The sequence below is a fragment of the Pyxicephalus adspersus genome, chromosome 5, assembly GCF_032062135.1.
Source record: "Pyxicephalus adspersus chromosome 5, UCB_Pads_2.0, whole genome shotgun sequence".
NCBI lineage: Eukaryota > Metazoa > Chordata > Amphibia > Anura > Pyxicephalidae > Pyxicephalus > Pyxicephalus adspersus.
In genome coordinates, this window is record NC_092862.1 from 24157776 (window position 1) to 24181027 (window position 23252).

At 41.0% G+C, this 23252-nt stretch overlaps 2 protein-coding genes across 3 annotated transcripts in view; one reads left to right on the forward strand and one right to left on the reverse strand.

The window, feature by feature from the left end:
- The window catches only part of INTS8 (integrator complex subunit 8), a 36752-nt gene extending 26691 nt beyond the window's left edge, over positions 1-10061 (forward strand). Inside the window, exons 19-28 of the mRNA XM_072410887.1 lie at positions 570-603; positions 1823-1879; positions 1960-2021; positions 5999-6117; positions 6241-6344; positions 6798-6848; positions 7449-7522; positions 7857-7921; positions 8103-8146; positions 9872-10061. Of these exons, the coding sequence (XP_072266988.1) occupies positions 570-603; positions 1823-1879; positions 1960-2021; positions 5999-6117; positions 6241-6344; positions 6798-6848; positions 7449-7522; positions 7857-7921; positions 8103-8146; positions 9872-9988 (727 nt within the window). The 3' untranslated portion in view covers positions 9989-10061. The remainder of the gene's footprint in view (positions 1-569; positions 604-1822; positions 1880-1959; positions 2022-5998; positions 6118-6240; positions 6345-6797; positions 6849-7448; positions 7523-7856; positions 7922-8102; positions 8147-9871) is intronic.
- CCNE2 (cyclin E2) lies at positions 10028-22898 on the reverse strand. Of its 2 annotated transcripts, none has more exons than XM_072410889.1 (12): positions 22844-22898; positions 19352-19386; positions 18258-18342; positions 17251-17310; positions 16680-16834; positions 16281-16416; positions 15220-15366; positions 14842-14937; positions 14604-14738; positions 14152-14263; positions 13421-13578; positions 10028-12675 (listed from the first exon to the last, which is right to left on the reverse strand). In XM_072410889.1, exons 2-12 carry the CDS (start codon positions 19363-19365, stop codon positions 12538-12540), a joined length of 1236 nt encoding a protein of 411 aa, XP_072266990.1. In that variant the 5' UTR covers positions 19366-19386; positions 22844-22898; the 3' UTR covers positions 10028-12537. The 2 variants fall into 2 exon arrangements, with proteins under 2 accessions (XP_072266990.1, XP_072266989.1); XM_072410888.1 differs by lacking the exon at positions 22844-22898 and adding an exon at positions 20620-20729.
- Positions 22899-23252: the final 354 nt, after the last annotated feature.

Consider the following 23252-nt stretch of genomic DNA (forward strand, 5'->3'; position numbering starts at 1 on the left):
CTGCACCCAGCTGCGTTCTCTCCCCTTCACTTCCATTACAAACGTTTATACACATGCCAAATTCTTGTCTGATATCAGCCACGAGGCGATTATCGAATGAGAACCATCTTACATGTGTATGTAGCCTAACACACTGACATTTTCTACTCACCTTTTACTGATAAAGAAAATGTTTTATATATATATATATATATATATATATATATATATATATATATATATACACAGATGTATTCTTAATGCAGTTTAAGTGATTCCTTAAAAGCAATTTAGTTATTCTTCTACTCACCATTTATTCCCACAATCTGTCACCCCTCAGCATTGGAGCATTGAAAATGGACCATGGGGCACCTTCCTACATGGTAAAGCGGTCGTCTAGGAATTGTTGCTAGAAGATAATACTGGAAACTTTTAAACTTGGACAACTGAAGAAAAAACTCCAGTTGTTTTAAAAACTGAGCAAATGTTTTGATGCACTTATATGTTTAGATATGGGATTTTAGTTACTGTTTTGTTTTTAGATTTGCTAGATGCTGTTGTTGAACATTTCTGAATTTCTTTCGTTGTAGGAGTGAACTTCTGTCTTTTATAAAGAAATTAAGAGTAAGTATCTTCTTTATATGTTCAATGTGGCTCTTTCTCAATACCTAACCTGTTTGGTAGCCAGAGCATTTGACTCTGTAGATCAGGGTCGGTAAACTTTTATGGCCAATAGGCCATTTCAGGGGTGGGCGGGAACACAGGCCAGACTCTGAGTCCTACCCTAATGGCTCCACCCACCACCAGGGAAGGAACGCCCCTGACGTGAAATCCCTCTCCTCCATATGCATTGCGGAGGAGAGGGATTTCCCTTCAGGGAGCTTTCCCTATTTACTGCGGGAGCGGAAGTATCAACGCCAGCTGCGGTAAATAGGGGAGCAACAGCAAGGAGGTGGCACCAGAGCTCCAGCAGCTCCGGTAGTTCCTAACGCCGACTGGCAACCCACGGCGCCGGAGCCGCGGTTGCCGGCCGGCATTAGGTTGGATCGGCCAGGGGGGCGTTAGGCCGGAACGAACTATCGGCTAGACCGTAACTGGCCTAAAGGCCGGAGTTTTCCGACTCCTGCTGTAGATAATATAAATTTAAAATCACCCCTGCCATTTAACATTAAATAGCAAACCCTCTGTTGCTAAAGAAATTGGTATTTAAATTATAAATGACAGGGTAAGGTTTAGTGTCATTAAAAGTAGAACAGGTTTGAACCAAAGTTTCTGTTTTTCCCATCAGGGATTTATTTCATGTATTCATTTCATGTATTCCAGGGTTCTTTCCCAGACCCTTTTAGCCAGGCGCACCACTCGCCATTTTTCAGTAACCACCTGGCTGTTTTTTGGTGGTTACTGAAAAGTTGGGGCTGCCACCCACCTACGATTTCTTCCCACCCACCTTGAAAACATTACTAAGGAGAATACCGTATACTGTATTGAACCCTAACCCACTTCTCTTAAAAGTATTCAAAAGATTTGGTTGGAGTTTCACTTAATGTTCTAATGCATCAATGCCCAGAGCATGTAAGAGGTGGCCTGTTATAAGGGTGATAAGCTCTTTACAGACTGTTGAATATTTATCATTTAGAATCTAGTTGTTTGTGTTTTTAGATGCCATAAAAGTCCGTTTGGCTGATAAGCAGCATGGTAACTGTATTTGGAAACATCAAAGGATTTAGATTGCTGAATTATTTTTGAATATTTTTTTTATACATCCTGTTCAGTGTACAGTAGTATCGTATTTGTATATTGAGCAGATTTATTGCATCATTTTTTTTTTACTTCCTATTTGCAGGAACCTTTAGTGTTGACAACATTGCTGTCTTTGTTTGTCAAGCTACATAATTTGCGGGTAAGTGCTTTCATTTTGTGGTTTGAATTTCTTGACTAAGCATGAATAGCTTGTGAATATGTTTTTCATTTGTCAAACAGGAGGATATTGTCAATGATATTACTGCTGAACACATATCTATTTGGCCAGCAAGCATTCCAAAGTAAGTTTATAGGGTAGTAAAAGGTTTGTATTATGTATATGTATAAGGACTTCAGAATGCATATTTATCTCTTATGGTCAAAGTTGAGTAGTAATTCAGGTTTTCATAACCAAGGTAGTTTAAAAAGTATCCAAAAAAGACCAGGTTGTTAAAAATGTAATATTTTCTGCCTAAACTATAATATGGCTCCACAGGAATTCCAGAGATCAGGAGCTTAGCTGCATTAAGAAGGCTGAAAGTCGTCTTCTAGTTCAGGGTGGTTTGAAAGTGCATGGTGCTGTAGTATAGAAGAAGATGTGGGGTTGAACACCTGTCCCTGTTGCAGTTTTTCCCTCAGTCCCTGCTTGATAATTTTCTGTTTAATAGTCAGATTGCAGACAAGCCTGACTTGCTTTTAATTCTTCCCCGCTCATTGCTAAACAAAAAAAAAAGTTTTGGCTAGAGGTAAATTTTTAAGGAAAGCTATAGGGGATCAAAAAGTGCTACTAAGCTAATCCTGCCATTGTATAGAATGCCTGATCCTACTTTTATTCCCCCATTGCCTGAATGTACCGCCAGAGCCCCTTAAAACTCCAATTCAAGTTTTACTTTGTAATAGTCAATCCTTGCATAGGCATGTAGGCATAGCTCCCAGGCTTGAACCCAGGACCAAATTGTAGTAGGTGAGGCTTCCTGTATGCCCCATACACAGAACTACCAACTATTTTAGGAGGACGTGTTGATGTATTTGGATGGTAGGGGAGTTTTTTTTAAAGGGCACCCCATTATTACTTGTTATACGGCCTCAGCCCGACTTTCTTTCCACCTGTGGTTATATGCATAAGCCATGATGGAGTTTTTTGGCACGTAGTACGTACAGGTAGTGAAGTGATACTGCCTCTCCTCTTTCTGTGCTATTTAGATTACTTCTTAAGGCATTAGGCTGAAACCCAGAGGTCCTATACCTGTTGGGAGGGCATCCACGCACTGTGGCATTTACAGCCTACAAGGAATCTTTAATGGCTCTTTGGAATTACCATTGATTCATTTGTGTTAGTTGCACAAAACTTTCTGGGCAACCAGCAAGCTGAAAAGCATGCTGAACTTGTGAACAACATGCTAACAGAGTACCATCATTTTGGCTGACGAATGTCACTTAAAAATAATTTCTTACATTCCCATCTGGACTTCTTCCCACAAAATTTGGGTGATGTGAGTGATGAATAAGGGGAGACATGTGCAACCCCAACATGATGGGCGACTACTGCTGGTTTCTGCAACGCGAGACAGCGGAGTGCCACAAATGCAAAAGCAAGTGCCTGAAACACCTCTGATGTGTACATGTGTGTTGAACAAGAACATAAAACTACGTTTTTGTAATGTCATGGAACTATGAGGCAAAAGTTAGTTATGTATAGAGATTACATAGTAACTGCGCAATGGGAGAATGTAGCTAATCGCATCTATACGTGTAATTACCTTAAGATCCTGTCGTCCTAGGCAGAATCGAACTTCAGATTTGGATTCAGCGCACTATATTTAGTATAGGGCACATGAATTAGACCCAGTAGCGGACAATATTTATTTTTTGTGATGCAGTGCTTTTTTCTCTAAAATCAAGATTCATATGTACACAGCTGCTTGTGTTTTCCCCATTGGTTTGCAGCTGTATGATTTGGTTCTCCTCAGTCTGTCTTTTAGAATATACCAGCTTTTGCCCCACTAAACATTGTAGGGTGATCCTGGAAGTGACTCTAGGTATTGGGCTCTGGGTGGCCACTTTCCAGATTAATTTCTGATTAAGTTAATTGCACAGCAAGGTTTGCTGTTTGGATAAAATGTTACTTGCTATCCACCACACAATGTCCCTGAAAAACTCTCCCTGCTGCTGCTCTTGCACCTATGCTTACCATGTTGCAGCTGCAATATATCTGATTCCTAGATATAAGAACAAGTCATGCTATGCATGCTCTCCACTGAGAAATCAGGGACTCCTTGTAGTACGCCCCTTAATAGTGGCAATGCCAGGACCATGAAATTATGCTGCTCCCTGATTTTAGAATCTTTTTTACCAGAGCTATGGTTGGGTACTTTTACAATAATAATGCAGGACTTTGACCCACGTTACTCAGTTATTTTCATACTCGTGATGGCAGAGACAGTATGCATATTACCACATCCTCTCCGGCAAATTCTAAAGTGTCCAAAATGTTTAAGACATACTGTGTGCCTCAATAGATAAGAAAGAAAAAACTAATTTATGGTTCTCATCATAAGTAAATATGATTTTAAACAGAGATCTCCCCGCGGCAGCCGAAGGGAGCCACAACAAGGAGGCTGAAGAGCCGCATGCGGCTCCGGAGCCACAGGTTGCAGACCCCTGCACTAAAGCATTGAGCACCTTTTGGGGTTTTTTTGGCATCTGGACCATTTTTTTTCCAGGTTTGCAAGGCCGTTACCAGGGTTCTGTTTGTGTTCTCTACATCTTACCAGTTAAACATTTCTGCCACTTGCTGATGCAAGCTTGGGTACTTGACACTTGGCTTGCTTTTGAGTGTCCAAAATGTTTAAGACATACTGTGTGCCTCAATAGATAAGAAAGAAAAAACTAATTTATGGTTCTCATCATAAGTAAATATGATTTTAAAGTGGCATATGAGCCATCAACTGCAGAGGGATGGGTCGTTTGATTAATAAGCACCCTGAGTGACAGTCTGCTGCTATTACTCCCAAGCTAAAGAGACCTTCTGTTACTGATGTAGTACACACTACTATAAAGCTAGAGGATTAGCTTGTCACTCCTTAAGGATTAAAAGACTTCCCCTTTGTGCCTGTCATTCCAGTTGTTTTTGTACAGAGATTGGAAACACCTGAATGGCTGTTTTCTCTTCCTTCTTTGTTATTCTTGCACCTTAATATCTTCCTAATATTTTGTTCCAGGCCTTTTCTCCACTGAAACTTCCTCATTTGCTACACAGGAATAGGGGTCTTTCATCTAAATTCCAGTTTGGATTTGCTCTAATAAAATGTCCAATGTGTCTTAGGCTCTGCCAGACCCAGTCCCAAGGACTGATTTACTACCCTGCTTCTCATTCACTGGCTTTATCATCATGGCTGTTGTCACCCAGGTTCTGAGAGACCAGGGCTCCTGGGAGTCTGTAACTTCTATGATACTGAAGGTCAGGAAGTCCTGAATTTACTTGGTGTAGTCCTAGGGCTGGGGAGGTTCCCACTGGAACAGATCCTCTTCTCTGCAGCTGGGCCTTTACTGTCTTGGACTTTGTATAACAAAGAGCCAGATATGTGTCCTTTCTGTTGTTACCTATACTATTGACTTCCATTGGATTTCAGGGTTATTTTATTTCTTCCGATGCCCTGGTCTGTACCTGTCAGAGCACTTCCTCTCTGTACTGTCCTGACCCAAAAAGTTCTTTTTCCTATGAAACCATCACCTCTGCTTGATGTCTAAGCTTCTTGTTCCTCCAATCTCTAGGTGGTTCATAAAGACACGAATATGGTTTTTATTGTAGGAATCTACCCTTTACATTTAAGAATCATTCCACTAAAGCAGGGATCAGCAACCTTTACTATCAAAAGAGCCATTTTGCCTCCTCATAGTTGCGCAGTTACTATGTACTTGACACTTGGCTTGCTTTTGAGTGTCCAAAATGTTTAAGACATACTGTGTGCCTCAATAGATAAGAAAGAAAAAACTAATTTATGGTTCTCACCCTTTTTCTTGAAGAAAGAACGGAGGATCTACCCCTCTGAGTTTATATGAATGGTAGTTTACTAGAACTAACTTGCCTTCTGTGTTTCTTTTTTTTTTTTTTTTTTTTTTTTTTTTTTTTTTTTTTTTTTTTTTTTTTCAATGTTCAATCCTTTTGTAGGAATGTTTAATAATTCCTGTATCCCCCCAATGGACTCCAAGAAAAGATTTTTAGAGTATATACAAGCTGTGATAATGTTTCATTTTCTATATCTCTATTTTCTTACAGCTTCCAGTCTGTAGACTTTGATGCTGTTGCCGTCACTGTGAAAGAACTGGTGAAATACACACTGAAAATAAATTCCAATAACCATTCCTGGCTCATCATCCAGGCCGATATATATTTTGGTGAGTGAGCCTTTACATAAGCAGTAGTCTACATCTCACTGCAGTCTGCATCCTTTTTACAAGAGAAGTGCTGATTGTATGCACATAACAATACTATTTTTTTTTTGTTTTTTTTTCCACCAGCAACCCATCAGTTTTCTGCAGCTTTAAATTTCTATCTTCAGGCAGGGGCTGTCTCATCTGACTTCTTCACCAAGCAAGTCCCACCAGATGTTTATACCGATCAGGTAAATATACAAACATAACAAAAGGCCTTATGATTTCTGAGAATAGTGTTGGTGCCTGACAAGCCTCTACATATAGGTTTCCTGAATACACATTTGTGAACCTTTGCCCCAACTGGAACTTTGTTAGGTTCCCCTGGCACGGTTCAGTGTAACATTGTTGTAAGATGCAATGGTGGGGATTTCAATGATTGAGTATATAGGACGCAATGAATTGTGAATATGATTTTATACCTTTAGGTTGGCACACCAAAGCATAATATACTATGAAATTGGCAATGGATGTCACTTATATTGGCTGTATTATGAAGTGATTGGTCAGATTGCACACCGGAGAAACTGCTGCTCACACATAACCATTTTGCCACTGTGTATAGAGACGCTGCCAGCATTCCTAATGTGAATTGTTTGTGATATAAATATGACTGAGTATTTAATATACTGTGTGTTCTACAGGTGATTAAAAGAATGATTAAGTGTTGTAACCAGCTGTCCTGCCACACTCAGGTAAGTGTCTGTTCACATATATATATTTATTTCCCTGATGCCCAACCTGTGGCCCTTTGGTACTTGTGATGTAGCCCTCAGACCCCAAAAGTCAGTAGCAGGATTGCAGATTTTTAGAGACTGTAATGACATTGATCTCTATCAGTCTCTTGGAGCAGGTTACCAGTCTCCCAATGTCCTACAACCTGTCCACAACCACACCTGTCCGCAGTCTCTTACCAACTCTACAGACAGTAGTCTAAAGGATAATATACACTGAGTATTATGTGTGGTTATTTGATGATGTCAATTTGCTTGTTGAGGTCTCTTATACTTTGCAAATTGACCACCAAGCTTTTTAAGGAACATTTTCATTTGTTTCTGTCTCTACATGAGTTTGCAGAAGTCATACCCGCATAAACACACCATAGCTGTGGGTAGGAGGGGGTTACTGTACCAAAATGGTTTTAGATTTTGGGAGGAAACAGATATACTTTAAGGAGCATACTGTACATGTTACAATGTTAGATATACATTAAGGAGCATACTGTACATTTACAATGTTATTTTACTACTTCTGTATCTTGATAATTCATGATTATGATTTCTGTGTTTTCCCAGGTCGCTATTCTGTGCCAATTTCTTAGAGAAGTTGATTATAAAACTGCCTTCAAGGCTCTTCAAGAACAAAATAGGTAATGTGTGTGTGTTTTTTTGTTTTTTCTTTTGCAGATAAAGTAGAGATCTACTGAAATCTTTTATTTTAAATTTAAATTAAATTGAGTAGGAAAGCGTTAGAATCAATAAGGTTGTAATTGCTGCCTGTGTTCCCATTAGGTGGATAGGTAATTTTCTGTACCAGGTGGTAGCATTAGGCATGACAAGAAGAAAGGAGAAATCTCCTAAGTTTACAGACAGCAACAAAACTGGCAAAGCTTCTAACCCTCAGCAAAGGGGTTTTTGTTCTGTAATGATCTGTGTTGTTCATCGTAAGTCATCTCACTTTTTTTGTCCACTTCTTTCTGCCAGCCATGATGCCATGGATTCCTACTATGAATACATATGGGATGTAACCATTCTGGAGTATTTAACATGTATCCTTTTAAATAAATACCATTGATAAGTGTAAATGTTAATGATTTGGCTTGATCAGTACAATGGGGCATTAAAAAATGTTTGTTATATGGGGTAGCTTTTGCACATAGCACCCACAGATCCTCTTTTGTCTGAAGTATCTTTTTACTCCACATGTTATCTCCTTAACTAGTCTTTCAGATTTACACCATAAAAGGGGGGAGGCCGATAAAAGACAGATAGCGGTAAGTGAAATTGGTTTGAAAATTCCACTAAAATGGATCTGCATTGTAAAATACAATCATATTATCCCTGATTGCCATGTAACAGTAATTTTAGGAGTTGCTTAAAGTGAACTCCTATGTGAGTCTAAGGCTATGTACACACTTGCAATGGTTCTCATCTGATAATGGGCTCAGGGCCGATATCAGATGAGAATCTTGCGTGTGTACAGTGCTGGTCGTCCATCGTCTTAACAGTCCTGGCAGATCAATCGACGACGAAAGGAACGTGAAAGATACTTTCCAACAACAATATTTGCATGTGTGTAGGTAGCTTAAGTCAAACCATGAGAGCTGAATTATTAGGAAAAGTGCAGACTGTCACTCTGACTGCAGCTTTAATATTAGTCACTGAACCCATGCAGAATGGGAATCTTCACCATTTACTTGACTTTACCTGCTAATTTGGGTGCAAGATTCTTGACTTGGCTTTGGTCTTGCACTTAAAGCCAAAGAGGCTGAAATTCATCTGGTTTACATTTTATAGTAAGCATCTATATTGCACTGTCTGGAGCTTCTTTATGTAAACCCTGAGCTGTATGACAATATTGGTCAATGAAAGAATGGGTGACATTTTCTCATCCCTAGCAGTCTTGCAAATGGAACTCATGAATTAGATATAGCAGATTCTGCCAGTAACAACCCCTGCCTCAGACATGTGTAATAAATCCAATGTATCAATATTAGTATTAATTATGTTCTGATCACATGACAAATCCTAGTGAGCAACTGACTTGTATTGTATGACACTGCAGCAGAGATCTATTACCCAAAGATGACCAACAGACTGCTGTAAAATTGAAAAAAAATAAATCTGTTGCGGTATTAGGGATATTTATTGGTAAATTTAAAAATGTGATATAACCCCACATAAAGGCAATTTTGTAGTAGTGCATTTTAACAAAATCCTAACCCAGAGCCAGCAGCAGAATGTCACAGATCATCCAGCTGTCTGAGCTTTCTGGCCAGGACTATCTGTCTTTGCATGGCATCTTCAGGCTCATAGATTTATTTTAGGAAGTTCTTCTGGTTGGGTAGTAGTGTGACACGATTTCTGCCATTGTGCAGGTCTCACCCTGGCCACAGCATAAGGACTTTTTTCTTAGAGTTGCATTGCTCTATCATTGTCTATTGTTGTTAACATGCTGTAGGCCAAGAATTTTGTTCAAATACTGTTTTCCCCCAAGGCTTTTTATAAAAAAAAAAAAGTGAATCTTGGAAAAGTTTAAATTCACAGTATCCTCTCTCTAACCTCTTTGGCTGCGTACACACAGTAAATTCCCATCTCTGTAAATGATTTTTCATGATAGAGATTCCAGTGCCCAATGAACAAATGAGCACCGTACACACACAGCACCCATTCTGCTCTATGGAGAGGATGAGCAAGTGGCATGCCACTGTGCTCTCCTCCCTTGACTTGTATATCAAACATTCCTGATTTGTCATTCATCGACCTTGGGGTGACCACTGTACACATCAGATTCTCTCACTCGAGACGCGCCCAACCGTTCGTCTTGGACAATTAACCGCCTTGGACAATTAACAGGTGTACACTACTTTACCCCAATGTCATCTCATCTCCTCAGCTGTCTCACATGCTGTTTACTTTCTAAATCTAGAAGTCCCTGTAGAACTAACATATGATCACCGTAGAATCCACCACTGACTATTATTTCTTTCTCTTCCCAGATAAAAGCCATTGGGCAACCTGAACTGAATGCCAGTAACCCAGAGGAAGTATTACAATTAGCAGCACAGAGACGGAAAAAGACTTTTCTTCAAGCAATGGCTAAACTGTATCTCTAAATTGTCATGTGAGTGTGTAAATATTTAGGCCAAAGGAAATAAATAGCAACAGTTTATTTTATACATTTTTACATTTGTACAAAGAATTCATTTCAGCCTGAGAATATACAGTTTATACATTTACAAATGTACAGTTTTTTTTCCTGAACAGTGGTGTAATATAAAAAATTTCATTGACATAAAAATGCCAGCTTTTTGTCCTACAGCTGAGAAAATGGAGACATTAAAAACACTGAAATCTAGCAGCATCACATTTTATAACTGCATTGACATTTCACAGTACACAAGAAAGGCACCTATAAACATGACAATATAATTTAACATTTATAGTGTCCTACTTTTGGGGGGAAATCACCTGTGTATAAACTATAAGGATTAAATATACTGAGGCAGGTACAGCTTTATAGAACATTCTTGGTTTCAGGGCTTCCCTGAGCTGTAACAGGGAGAGATCTGCCATGGAATTAGTAGGACATAACACAGTTCTTTTGTTCTATACAGAGCAGAAAAACAAATACCTCTTTTACATATTAGGGCAGCAATCTGCTAGGCCTAACATTTCTGTAACACATGTTCCAGGGGCCTAGGCCCAGAGAAGAAAAGTATTACAAACCATGACATATGTACACAGGTGATTTTTTTGTACTCTTATACTCCTTCCATAAACCCCTCGTTAAGCAAGACAGCTCCAATTAGTCCTCACAGAACAAACAGCTTACAAAACTTTTGCTTTATGACTATTCCCTAAATTAAAAATCAGTTCACCATACCTAGGCCAATACAGAGAAACTCCTCACGTTCTGGGGCTCACAGTGACAATTGTATAGAATACTTTTAGGCCAAAACACAATTGTTAGCAAAGCTATGATGGAGTGGGTTATCCACACATAATATTGAGGTCACAGTGCATGCTTTCCTTACTGCCATAGAGGCAGCAATTATTATTAACCCATTTCAAGGCTATGTTCATTTTGCAGTCTTTATAAATGACATGACAAGCAATTACAAATGCCTACCACAGAATATATAGCAAGTGGGGTCACTGCAATATACAATAACAAGCCCTAATGTTTTCTGATCTGATTGGTCATATTAATCATTGCTGAAGGCCAAGTGGAATAACTTAGCTAAAGTCAGGGTGCCTAAAAATTAAAATTCTAACCCCAAGGGACAAAAATACAGCCTGTTATATAAAGGACTAGTTTAGGCTTTTCTTTTTGCAGATCCTACAAGGAATAATAATGATAGGACTGTCCTTGTGGTATAGCTATAGAGCTGCCTTTTATCTCAACCTTTTTACATGGGGGAACCCTTGCTGTAATTATTGTACATAGCTTACAGTATAATATTGTGGCCAGTGGGAAAATGGCCACTTACAGAGTTAAACTAACCTGAGAAACAAACGCCAATGATCCTGACTGATCCTTTTGCCCAAGATACCCTGTGGTTCAGCAGAATCCTGGTAGAGGAACAGGTTTGTCATCCTAACATGAGAAATTTGTTAGGACTATTGCCAGACCATTTATTTTACCTTTATCTCCAAAACTTTGGGTGTTCAGAGGGGCTGGTAACTGCCTGAAATTTTATTGCAGCATTACCCTTTTTCTCCCACTTACTATAAAGGAACAAATACTATTTTGCCAGCTCAAACTACCCTTCCCTAGCAAGAGTATCCTGAGCATGTCAATCAAGTAAAAGCAGAAGTGTTACCGATAGCAGGAGGTGCATCAAGACCACCTGATGACCACACAGTACTAATCTGCAGCATGCTATGCTGCTGGGGAAGGGGAGGGTAGAATGAAATTTAAAGATTGTTGATGCATAGACAATTAACTGTTTAGGCACCTTAGCAGATAAAACCAAGCAAGTACCACCTTACAACAGTTGTAGTAAGGCCCACCCACCTGTGATTACACCGAGTTACGTAGGAAGGCCTCCGCACATCCACAAAATATACACTTTATCACATCTGTAATAAATTTAAATCAGTCACAGTTATAAAAAAAAAAAAAAAAAAAAAACTTTGAGGACCAGTTACCACCCCTGATATATACACCCCACAGAAAAGAGGTCCAATAAAATAGCTGCATTGTGAGAATCATTCCAAAAAAAGCACCAGGAAGATTGTAATGCTCCCCAAGTTGTTTTATGGTCCCGTTGTAACATACATAGCTGAGCTTCATATGACAGGCAGTTTAAAATGTATATACATCTCCTTAGGAGTAAGAATTTAATACTAGAGACCCAAAAATAGCTGAATAGAGGGGTAAAGTTTTTTTTTTATATATATATCTAGAAGTTGTATTCTAGCCAAAAAAAAACTTCAGTAAAACCGCAAGCTGCCCATGCAGATTCTAAATCCAGATAATAAATAAGTTTGGTAAACTACACCAAAATCCACTTAGGCAACAGTGCAATATAAAATGAAGCTGGAAAAAATTCATGAGTTGACATAACAAAAACTTGTCCAGCGCTAATGCACACAGCGTAAAATCCACAGAAGTGTCCACGACATCCATTAAAAAAATTTCCGAATGGATCATGGTCCATTATAAGGTCAGAGACTTCTCTGTACTGTTAGGGGGAGTTAATATGCCAGTGACGGTCATTGGAGACTGTTCTGGTTGCGGTGGCTCAATAGGTTGCGTTACCCGCTGCTCCGATTGAGCTTCCACCTCGGCATTATCCTGCAGGGAAAAGGAGAACAATGTTATAGACAATTGTTGACATCTGGCAGGATTTGTGTTCCAAAGAACCCATAAAACAGATCTTTGACAATTTAGATGTACACATGGATAGTACAAATAGCTTTTATATGGGCATCAGTATTCTGCCTCATTCAGAATTACAGTCCTTAAACTGCTAATTTGCTCCAGGACAGGTATATCGGCTTACTAAATTTTTCACAGGAAAACAATGGATTTCTTTTGTAGCATCTGCCACAAATGGCTCACAAAATTTCCCTCAAATATCTCTAAGCTTAGAAGTTTGCATTCTGTAACACTTGTTATGATTTCTCATTACCTTAGATTGTTAAGGATGATTATTTCTATTGTTTCAGTACTGTGTACAGCCACCACAGCAGTAGTCAGTAAGGCATTATTGCCAATAGGCTCACTGGCACATCTCTCTCAACAAGAGAAAGGACAAGTGACAACTATCATGCTAGTGACAAGGCTCTCTTACGATGGTGTAGCTGAAACTTTGAGTTTAAACCCTGTGTAAGCTCAGCATTTAGGGTTTTACAAGTTAATGACCTGCCACTCCTCCAGAGACATGGTGCTTGTTCACCTCGGCTATTACATTACTAGGTTTCTAAACACATTCCTCCCCCACTCATATGGCCACTACAAATCTCTAAACTAAATCTCAAACAGCAAACCAAGGTATACCAACCTAACAGACTATGTAGTGTTACAAACTTATACATACCAGCAATTCAAGGTAGTTTATGTGAGTTTGGATGTTGTGTTGATCTTCTGCAGGAACTTTCTTAAAGACTTTTAGTTTTACAGGTGGATTTCTTTGTATGACTCTTGCAAAGGGACTCATCCAGTGCACACATTGTGAAATCTCTTCCCAAGACAGACCTGTTCGAAAAAGCAATATTAATTTCTTGCCAATTAACCCCATAAGGGATCTGAACTGTGTATAGATTTATGAAATCAGGCCACACATCTGGCAAACAAAAACTTGAGACACCCTCTGTGAAATTGTTTCTACAGGAGGTCATTACTTGGTTCCTCCCTCTGTTGTAATGTCATTTTACAATATATGTGCACAGGACCTAGGATCCTTTAAAAGGGAACCCAACAATGGCAGCTGTCCTATTTACCAACTTGTTTAGTAAGCAGCCCCCTCCATGACGGTCTATTTTATTTACCCCTCAATAATAGGAGGCACAAGAAGCATGTGCATATCAAGAATCATCCAATATCCATTTATCTGCTTCATATCACCAAGGGTAATAAGGAAATCTATTCCGGAGAAATATAGACATCTTACTCCGCTAAGGGGAATCGTTTAAGATGTCACATTTGGTATAAAAAGATAGCAAACAAAACAAAGTATTACCAAGTCCACATCCCTCCCCTTAACTCTGAACACATATGGCATGTACACATTTTGCGGAGCATTAAAAAGCTATACCATCAGACGCTTACCTGTTGCCTTTGCTACTACTTCTATTGAAGTAAAGTGGTACAAAGCTGAAGCTGCCAAAATCCTATACTTGAAATCCAGGCAGTTAATACTGAGAATGCACAGATCGAGAAGCTGCAATGACAAATACATATTTTAAATTACGGTCACCATTACCTATTATGTTTATTCATCCACAGAATGACATAAATATGGCTAGCAACATAGAGGTCAAGCCAGAAAGCAAAGGAACTGCAGTTCAAATATGCCAGCTCCTTACTCAGTACTTGGAAAGTCATTGACTTGGTACAAACAGGTCAATGGATGTTCCAACGTTTCTGGCAGCCTGCTTGTTTTAGGTCAGTGGCTTACAAAATAAAGAAAATGACAGCTCAAACGTATACACTTTCTGAAAACCATCTATTAGCCAATTATCATATTAAAATGTGAGGATAAGTTTGCACTCAATGCTTACCTGTACTATTTGAATGAATGTTAGCGGCGAATACTGAGGTAGAAGAAGCTTAGGTAATTCTTTAAGAGAGGAGACTTGAAGAAACAGATTTAACCAGCCAATTGCAGTCATGGGAGCAAGTTCCCATTTAAGAGCCTAAAAATGCAAAGAAAAGGAGAGTACATTATTAAATCATGAATGATATAATCAGATAATGAATAATCTGTTCCTGCAAACTGCTGAACATCAGGGAACATACCTTCATTATAACGAGTTCCATATAAACAATCTCATCCTCAGTGCAAGCTCCATCCGTAACATATGCAAACTCATAAAGTTTAGGAGGATAAATTTCCTGGGGAAAGAAAAAAAAATTAACATTATGATAAGTTATAAAATAATTCATTACAACCATTAAAACAAATTTTGAACAGATGTTTTCATACTTTGTTAAAAGAAACACGGTTTATTCAATTGCCCACCCACTCCTCAAATCAAAAGAAAAGCTGCTTTCTGCACCCTTAATCAAGCCAGGGCTGTGCAGCACCACAAAGAAAGCCAATGATGTTAAAGCCTCTTTTTGTGCTCATTTTACACTTTGTATTATTACAATCTTTAAGGTTGGGCTTAAACTTACCTCTATCTTAGAAGCAATGAACAAGCATGTCACCCCGACCAGCTGCAGCATGCCTTTGTAGACTGGTTCTCGTGTCAACAAAAATCTGTCAAAGAAATCTTGAGCAAGGTAGAAGGTTTCCCTGTGCAGAGAATAAACTTCAGACACCTAATTTAAAAAGAAAAAGAAATTTTAATATCGGGGATATCATGTACACACAACATGGGCCACAAGTCTAGTTATTTACAAAAGCCTTTCTAACATGGTGAACCTTTGATATAACTTTCAGGTCTTTAAGAAACACCTTCTATATCTACTGCATACACAGCTCAGAGTATATTTTTTGGGTGGTCAATGTGAAAAATGTTCCTTACATTGTTGGCCAGTGGGAAAAACGTCACCCTTACAGATAGACAAAATCATTGGTGACATGAGGCACATATTGCTTATGGAACCCTGGTGAAGAATTATTGATAAAGCAACCAAAATAATGTAGATCTGAATGATGTAGTGCTCTAGATCAGTGGTCGCCAACCTTTTGGACCTCACGGGCCACTAAATTCATCATTTTAAACTCTGCGTAGAACTGAGGGCACATGCGCCAGATCCGAACATGGACCCTGCATGTGCGGGGAGGCGCGTGTCACTCAAAGGGCAAGAAATTTCCCCGAGTGAAGTGATGATGCCAGAAGCCGTCCACTATGCCATCACAGACTCAGACCTGCTTGCTTAACATCCTTGTGGGGATAGTAACACAACTTTTGTTGTTTCTGTATGGGGACATGAACAGCAGGGTCAGAAGGACCTCGCTGGGGGCTGGTGACCGCTGTTCTAGGTTTGGCCAGATTTAAATAATGAAAACAGATTGTATTTTATTCTAACTAAAAAGGTACATACTTGTGCATGCTACATAGAAGCAAAGGTTTTATCCCAGCCAGCAGATGATTTTCTAACATTACATATTATAACAGATCTTGGGGAACAGGCCTAAATTATTAGATATGGATTTTAATGGGAACAAGGCCTAAATGATCACCATTCTAATAGTACATGAAAGCTGGACACAGATCCATAACACTTACCTCCATAAGCCAGTCCAACAAAATAGAGCGCATATCAGGAGTTATTATTTTGTGATGTTCCAGCATCTGACTTGAGTGGATATATTTGTCATCCTTGCTTAGCATCTTAAACCATACATCTTCGGAGTTGCCCCAACTAAAAGGACAAAAACCAAACATTCTACGTGAAATCATTGTATATGATTATTTATCCGCACTGCCTTTTTTAGCAGCGTGGTTTAGGTTATGCCCAGTTTAGATAATTGATAGTTTCTAGCTGGAATTAAACACACGGTTTAACTTTCTTTCAAAGCTTGGATAAAATTAGGCAGGACCACCCCACCCAATCCTCTTGGAATTGGAGGATAAAGCTTGATAATCCATTACAGCTAAACCCTGCAATTATGAGGAGACACCTACCTGAGTTCTGGTAATGGAGATTGCTTTATGAAGAGATTCTGGAAGCGGTATCTTGCAAACCTTGAGGTATCGGGAGTGTCAGGAGATTCCCTTTGCGGAGTTTCAACAAGAACACATGGGGTAACCACTCCGCCCGTTATCTGTGACCAGCAGCCCTGCAGAAAATAAAGCAAACATAAGGGAACTGTGCATCTTCGCCACCAATAAAAAGTCTACCACAACTGATAAAGCAATTTGCAGGAATCTACGCCCACAAAACATGGATGGCAGTCACTATACTAAGCTGTATCTTAAATCTATACTGACCTGTCTGTGTGGAGGCAAGCAGTACCATCAATACCATTTACTGGATTTCCTTCCCCAACCCATAATACCACAGAGGGGGCACAGCTGTGAGCAAACAATGTACCTCCATGATAAACAGCAGTGTTAGGAATCTATCATCTGCGCATAGACTCAAACAGATTGGTGTACGGCACAATGGAGATGGCTAACCCAGCTGAAATATGGAATCTATGCCATCATGGAAGGCTGAGTCCTAAACAGAGTGTATTTATACTTTGCAACTTACCTGGATCTCATAGTTGTGTCTTTTTGAGTCTGTATTATTTTCTGGTGTTAATTTTGCTTCCTGAAAAAGAACAATGTAATGAGATTACCAAATGGAGTCTGGAGCCTAAGTGTGACCATATGCAATTCATCTATGCTGAATCCTATTTCTAGCACTCTCACTACAAGACAGCCAAGAAGCCCCCAAGGCCATCAGCACTTAAACACTGCGCCATTTTCTTCAGATGGACAGCATAGCTTGGGAGAATCTGACCAGTCTTAGGCTACGTACACGTCAGATGATTCTCTTCTGATAATCACCTCAGGGCGGATATCTGACAAGAATCTGGCATGTGTACAGTGCTCGTTGTCCAAACAACTGCCTGGGTGGATACAGATAATGGACAGGAAACAATTGTAATAGAAGTAAAAGGGAGAGCGCGCAGCAGGGTGCTTCTCCGTCACCCCCTCTATAGAGCAGAACGGCGCTGTAAGTACAATGCTCGTTCATTGCATCGTGCAGTTGTTTGTCATTGGAGAAGATTGTGAAAGATCCATTCCAATGAAAATTATTGCACATGTGTACGTAGCCTTAGCCAGTAGCATGCTTTACCAGTTTCCAATACCCACTTATCGCTGGTTATAACACTTCCAACTCTGCATTGCCGAGTACTGTTTTGTGACCATGGTGTAGACCACCAACTAGTTCAATGCTTCCTAATAGTCCCTGTGCACATTGGAGTACTCTGCACAAGTCAGCTATTCTGGTTCTCAAGCCAAGCAACAGGAATTTAAATATTTCTGCAATGAACCACAACACCAACCAACCTCACAATGGGTAAGGTGACCAGTACAGTTGCTGCCTTATTCACTGAAAGGTTGGTTATCTGAATGCGGTGACTCATTACAACTCACTTCAGTAGAAGATGACTTCTGATTGGTTGTTAGAGGGTTACAGGTGTTAAAAAAAAAAAAACCTAATTTAGGTTAGTGCGCAGTGCAAAGATGCCAACAACTTTACGGGCATACCTCAGCGGTCCTCTTCCTTACAGCAACTGTAGAGGGACATTGGTTTTCTGCGTCGGCCTTTCCATTTCTCGCTTGTAGACGACCACTGTAAAAATACAATTTTTTTATGAATTAGGGTATTTTCTTTTTTTAGTTATAAAGTGGCCACAGGACATACAACACCCCAAATATTAAAACGTGACTGCCTGTGTAATATTTGACCCAAGACACTCGGAGTAGCACAAAATCTTCATACTGAAAAGTTTTGTTCAGAGAAATATGAATTGGCTTTAAATTGATGGAGCTGGGTAAAAGATCAGCGGGTCCTTGTGATGTAAGAATGGGTCTATGTTTCACCATCTGTCACTGACAAATTTATGCGTCTGGTACGAGAGCTCCCGGGAAATGTGGCCGGGCAAGGAGGAGAAATATAATACACATCCATGTAAACTGCAAAATATGATCGCAAGTTACCTGCATGGTGCATTATCACATTCCCTCACCTACTAGATTGTAAGCTCTTCGGGGCAGGGTCCCCTCCTCCCCCTGTGTCACTGTCTGTCATTGGTAACCCCTATTTAATGTACAGCGCTGTGTAATATGTTGGCGCAATATAAATCCTGTTTATTAATATGAATAATGATGGCAATTGCTGTAATAATCTAAAGCCGGGGGCATAGTGGGGGTACAGTTGGTAGTTTACTGCGTAGGCATGCAATGAGAGCCCACAAAACACGAAGATCTGAATTTGCCTCCCACCCGGCCTGACCTAGATAGAAATCATCCTGCACAGATGGTACACATGGCATGGCTGCATTCGGATGGGCAGTAATAACAATGGAGCTGCAGCTGCCATGTACAGCAATGGCAGCATGGTGAAGGGCGAGGGGGCACGGGGTAAAGGGGGCTTTAGTGCCTGGGGTATAATGCCAGGCAAAGGTGGGTATACTTAATATACTTAAAGAATTAAACCTCAGATCACAGCTGAGACCACCAATGTGCCCCGGGGCCCGGATGGACGGGTATAGCCAAGGGCCCAATCTGATGCCAATGTGATTGTACGGAATGTCCAGCCGCCATCACCAGAAAATATTGAAGACAAAGCCATGACTTACCTTCTTCTAGACATTATTCAGAGATGAGGAACTGTCTGCAAACAGAACAAAAACAAAATGTTACACATTATACACACAGCTCATATATACATAGATTTACCTTACACACACCGGCAGACAAAGGGTTAATCCAGGCCACATACTCCTCATCCCATGGCCGGACACTGCAATGTCGCCACCAGTGGCTGGAGTGCAGTACAACCGCCGACACATTGCCCCAATGAGAATGACCCCGAAATAAATATGAGGTGCTGGGGGGAGGGGGGGGGAACAGACTCCCGCCAATCCCCGGTATCTGGGGCTCCTCTCTCTCCACACACAGGGGACACTCAGGGGCCCCGGGCTGAGCGGGCTTTTTGTTCCGCGCCAATTTCCAGGCGCCCTCTGCCTTCCCTCCAATGCCGGGCTGAGGGGGGCGGGCAACCCGCCCGGATTCCTCACAGACACCCGAAAGCTGCCAGATGGCGATTACCCGCCATAGCGTCCTATTTCCTGGATGGTGGGGAGGGCAGAAAAGTCACCCGGCCCGATCTCCCTCCAATATACACCGACGGGGAGGCAGCACCCCAATGGCAAATATACCCGGGTATTAACCCCTTTACTGCCAATCACCCATCATCTGCACCCCAATCAGCCCACCTGTACCCAACATACTCCTATTAACCCCTGAACTGCCGAATCATTACTAATACAAAGATTACACCCCCAATACAAAAGCCATCTGTAACCCCAAAAACAACGGCAAGGCCCATTTTATTAACCCCTTCACTGCCGGGGGGGAATAACCATGACCCCCCCTCACTTTCAATCAATGAATACATTGCAGCCATGATTATTATTGGCCCCCAGCTTTCAACCCCCACAGCTGCAACCCCAATACCCCCAACCTGGGGCAGGGAATTTAATGGCTGTTAACCCTTTCATTGCTGTGCTCCCTCCACACTTGGACCCACAATCAGCCATCGGTGACCCCCCACCCCGCCAAAGCAATGCTGGCCATTAACCCCCTCAGTGCCGGCATATTGTACAAAGCTGCAGCCACTTCCCTCCACATTCAGCACGATACCCAGCCCCCACCAGCGATCCATCTGGCACAAGAAGCGGGATCCGCCAACCCGCTAAAATACAAATCCCCAGCAACATGGACGTGGCTGCAGAGCTCACCGCTAAAGTTTGTCCTTAGCAAAAAAAAAAAAAAAACTGCAAATCAGAGATAACAATAAAATAAAATTCCATGGTATTGAATCTGCCGCCAGCTCGGTACTCACCGGAGAGAAATAAAATAGGAAGGCAATCCGAGAATGAGAGAAAAGCTTCGCGATTGCTGCACCGACCGGGATCTCAGCTGATCAGCTGGCGCCAAGCCTCTTTATAGGGGGAGGTGGGCGGGACTGCGCATGCGTCCCGCCCCCTGCTCTGCTCACACTGCAGGTTACCCCCCCACTGCTTGCTATACCAGGCTGGGGGAGGGGGGAGCATGTCACCTTACTGTATTCAGGGACACAGGTGCTGGGGGAGGGGGACACTGCTGGAGTAATGTCTGTAAAATCACTTTATTGGGGACATGGGAAGTATAAACACCATAAAAAGTTGGGGTGCACCTAATGGAGCAATCTGTGATCAATATAAGTGATTGGGAGTAAGCGATTCATCATTGTGTTCAATATAAATGCAAGAAAATCAATAATATTAATAATAAACAGTATTTATATAGTGCAAACATATTACACAGCGCTGTACAATAAATAAGGGTTACAAATGACAGATACAGAGGAGGAGGGGACCCTGCCCCGAAGAGCTTACAATCTAAGAGGTGGAGGAAGTATCACACAATAAGAGGGGGGATATGGAGTGACGGTTTCAAAAGACAGAAGTGTTCAATATAAATGCAAGCGATTCATCAAAAAAAAAAAATATCGTACGATACAACACGCACAGTACTTTGTGATCGACTGTAAATATTGTCTTTTAAAACGGAGAATATTAGGGATCAATGCAAAAGATTGATTTACAAACACACACAGATATGTGTTCAATCGATTGATCAGAAACATTTAAAATTCTGGTGCAACCGGGCGACATTGCAGAGCTGCCATTGGTGGAGAGGGCTGCGATCAGTTCAGGCGCATTCATCAATCACATTGATCTGCATGGTATATGGTGATGGTGATATGATATATATATATATATATATATATATATATATATATATCATATAGCTTATAATCCGTTCATAGTGTACAATGCAACATGAGCGACTATGCCATACAGATGAGTGGCCGCACCCTACAATACAATATGGCCGGCCTTTACTTATACACTAACTGTCCATACCTTGCAATGTTATGCTGCACCATTTATTGTAATATGTTGGCACTATATAAATCCTGTTTATTAATATTAGGGCAGGCTGGGGGTGTCCTATTCTACCCCTCACACTTTACCCCATGTCCCCCAGCATATATTTTTGTATGTGAGCAGGGGAAGTTCCTGAGAACAATGAGAAGCTACAATGTCAGTGCAACCATTGCCGCGGCCCAATCTGACCCCATGTGTCATGCAGCCAGATTCCACCGATCGCTCAGCGTATTCCCGACTCCGAAAATCCCCCTCGCTGCAACCCTGGGATGATTTCCATTGATGTGATATGAAAAGTGTAAATAAACTTTCAACATGGAGGCCCTGAAAGAGAACCTGTCTGTATTGCCATGCCTTAGCCAGGTGGGCATGCCAGTAAAGGAGTATTCTGCCCTTTCGGGTTCAGGCCATGGACCTGATGAGCGGTAAAGGGTCAGTGATCCATCACCAACCGTTTTCATATCTCCGATCCTTCTATAGATTTTCCCTCCAATTCACATGCTTGTAAAATCTATCAGTATAATACGAGGGGGTGCCGAGAAGTTCCTGGCTTTGCCCCCCTCCAGATGAAATAGACAAATGAGTGTGGGGGCATATGACAGCCTAATATCTTACTATGTAACTAATATCAGGTCTTTGCGATTCCTAAAACTGTTTTTTCTTTTAGTGAGAAGCTGTGATGGCAGAGGCACAAGCAAGTTTCACGTCGTTGGAGTTACGGGCGCCATGAAGTTTTTGTTTCTCCAGGGAAAGTCATCTTATAGCACATTTATTACTAAACAGGATTTATATAGCGCCAACATATTATGCAGCGCTGTACAATAAATAAGGATTGAAAATGACACAGGAGGACCCTGCACTGAAGAGCTTACTATCTAGTAGATTGATGATGTGATTTTATGTTGCATTTATTGTAATATAATCAGGGATAAGGAATTATTATATATATTCCTATTACACGTGTATATGATGTGGCATTACTGGTCACAAGATGTCTGCCATGCAGCTCGCTTCTATAACATTGGCTGCATATAAAGGTCAGCACTTTCTTTATGAAGCTCCAGCAGCGGGCAGACGATGATACAAGGCGGATCGGAGTGTCGGGGTAGAGGGGGGCGGGTGTCTCTTTGTTACCTCTGGGCGCGCAATGTCTCCAGCACGGCCTGGGAGGTGACCCCGCTCTTTTCTCACATCAGACAGCACTTCGAATTTCCCGCTAGATTCTGATGAGCTGCACAAAGACACACCCCTTAGGAGGGCTCGCCGGCAGGCGCCAGCCAATAGCAGAAGAGGAAGTCAGAACAACGTGGCCAGCTGGAGAATGTAAACAGAGCGCTGGGGAAACACGTGTGCCCGGGGAAAGGGGCGGGGCAGCTGTCAGTGAGCGCGGCTATAGCTGTCTGGCTGAGTCTATTGTGCAATCCGGAGCCTGGGAAGTGAATGCAGCTGATCAGACAGGGGGATCAAAATAGAAAACATATTTATTTTACACAAATATTATAAATATATATATATATTTATATTTATATATATACATATATAT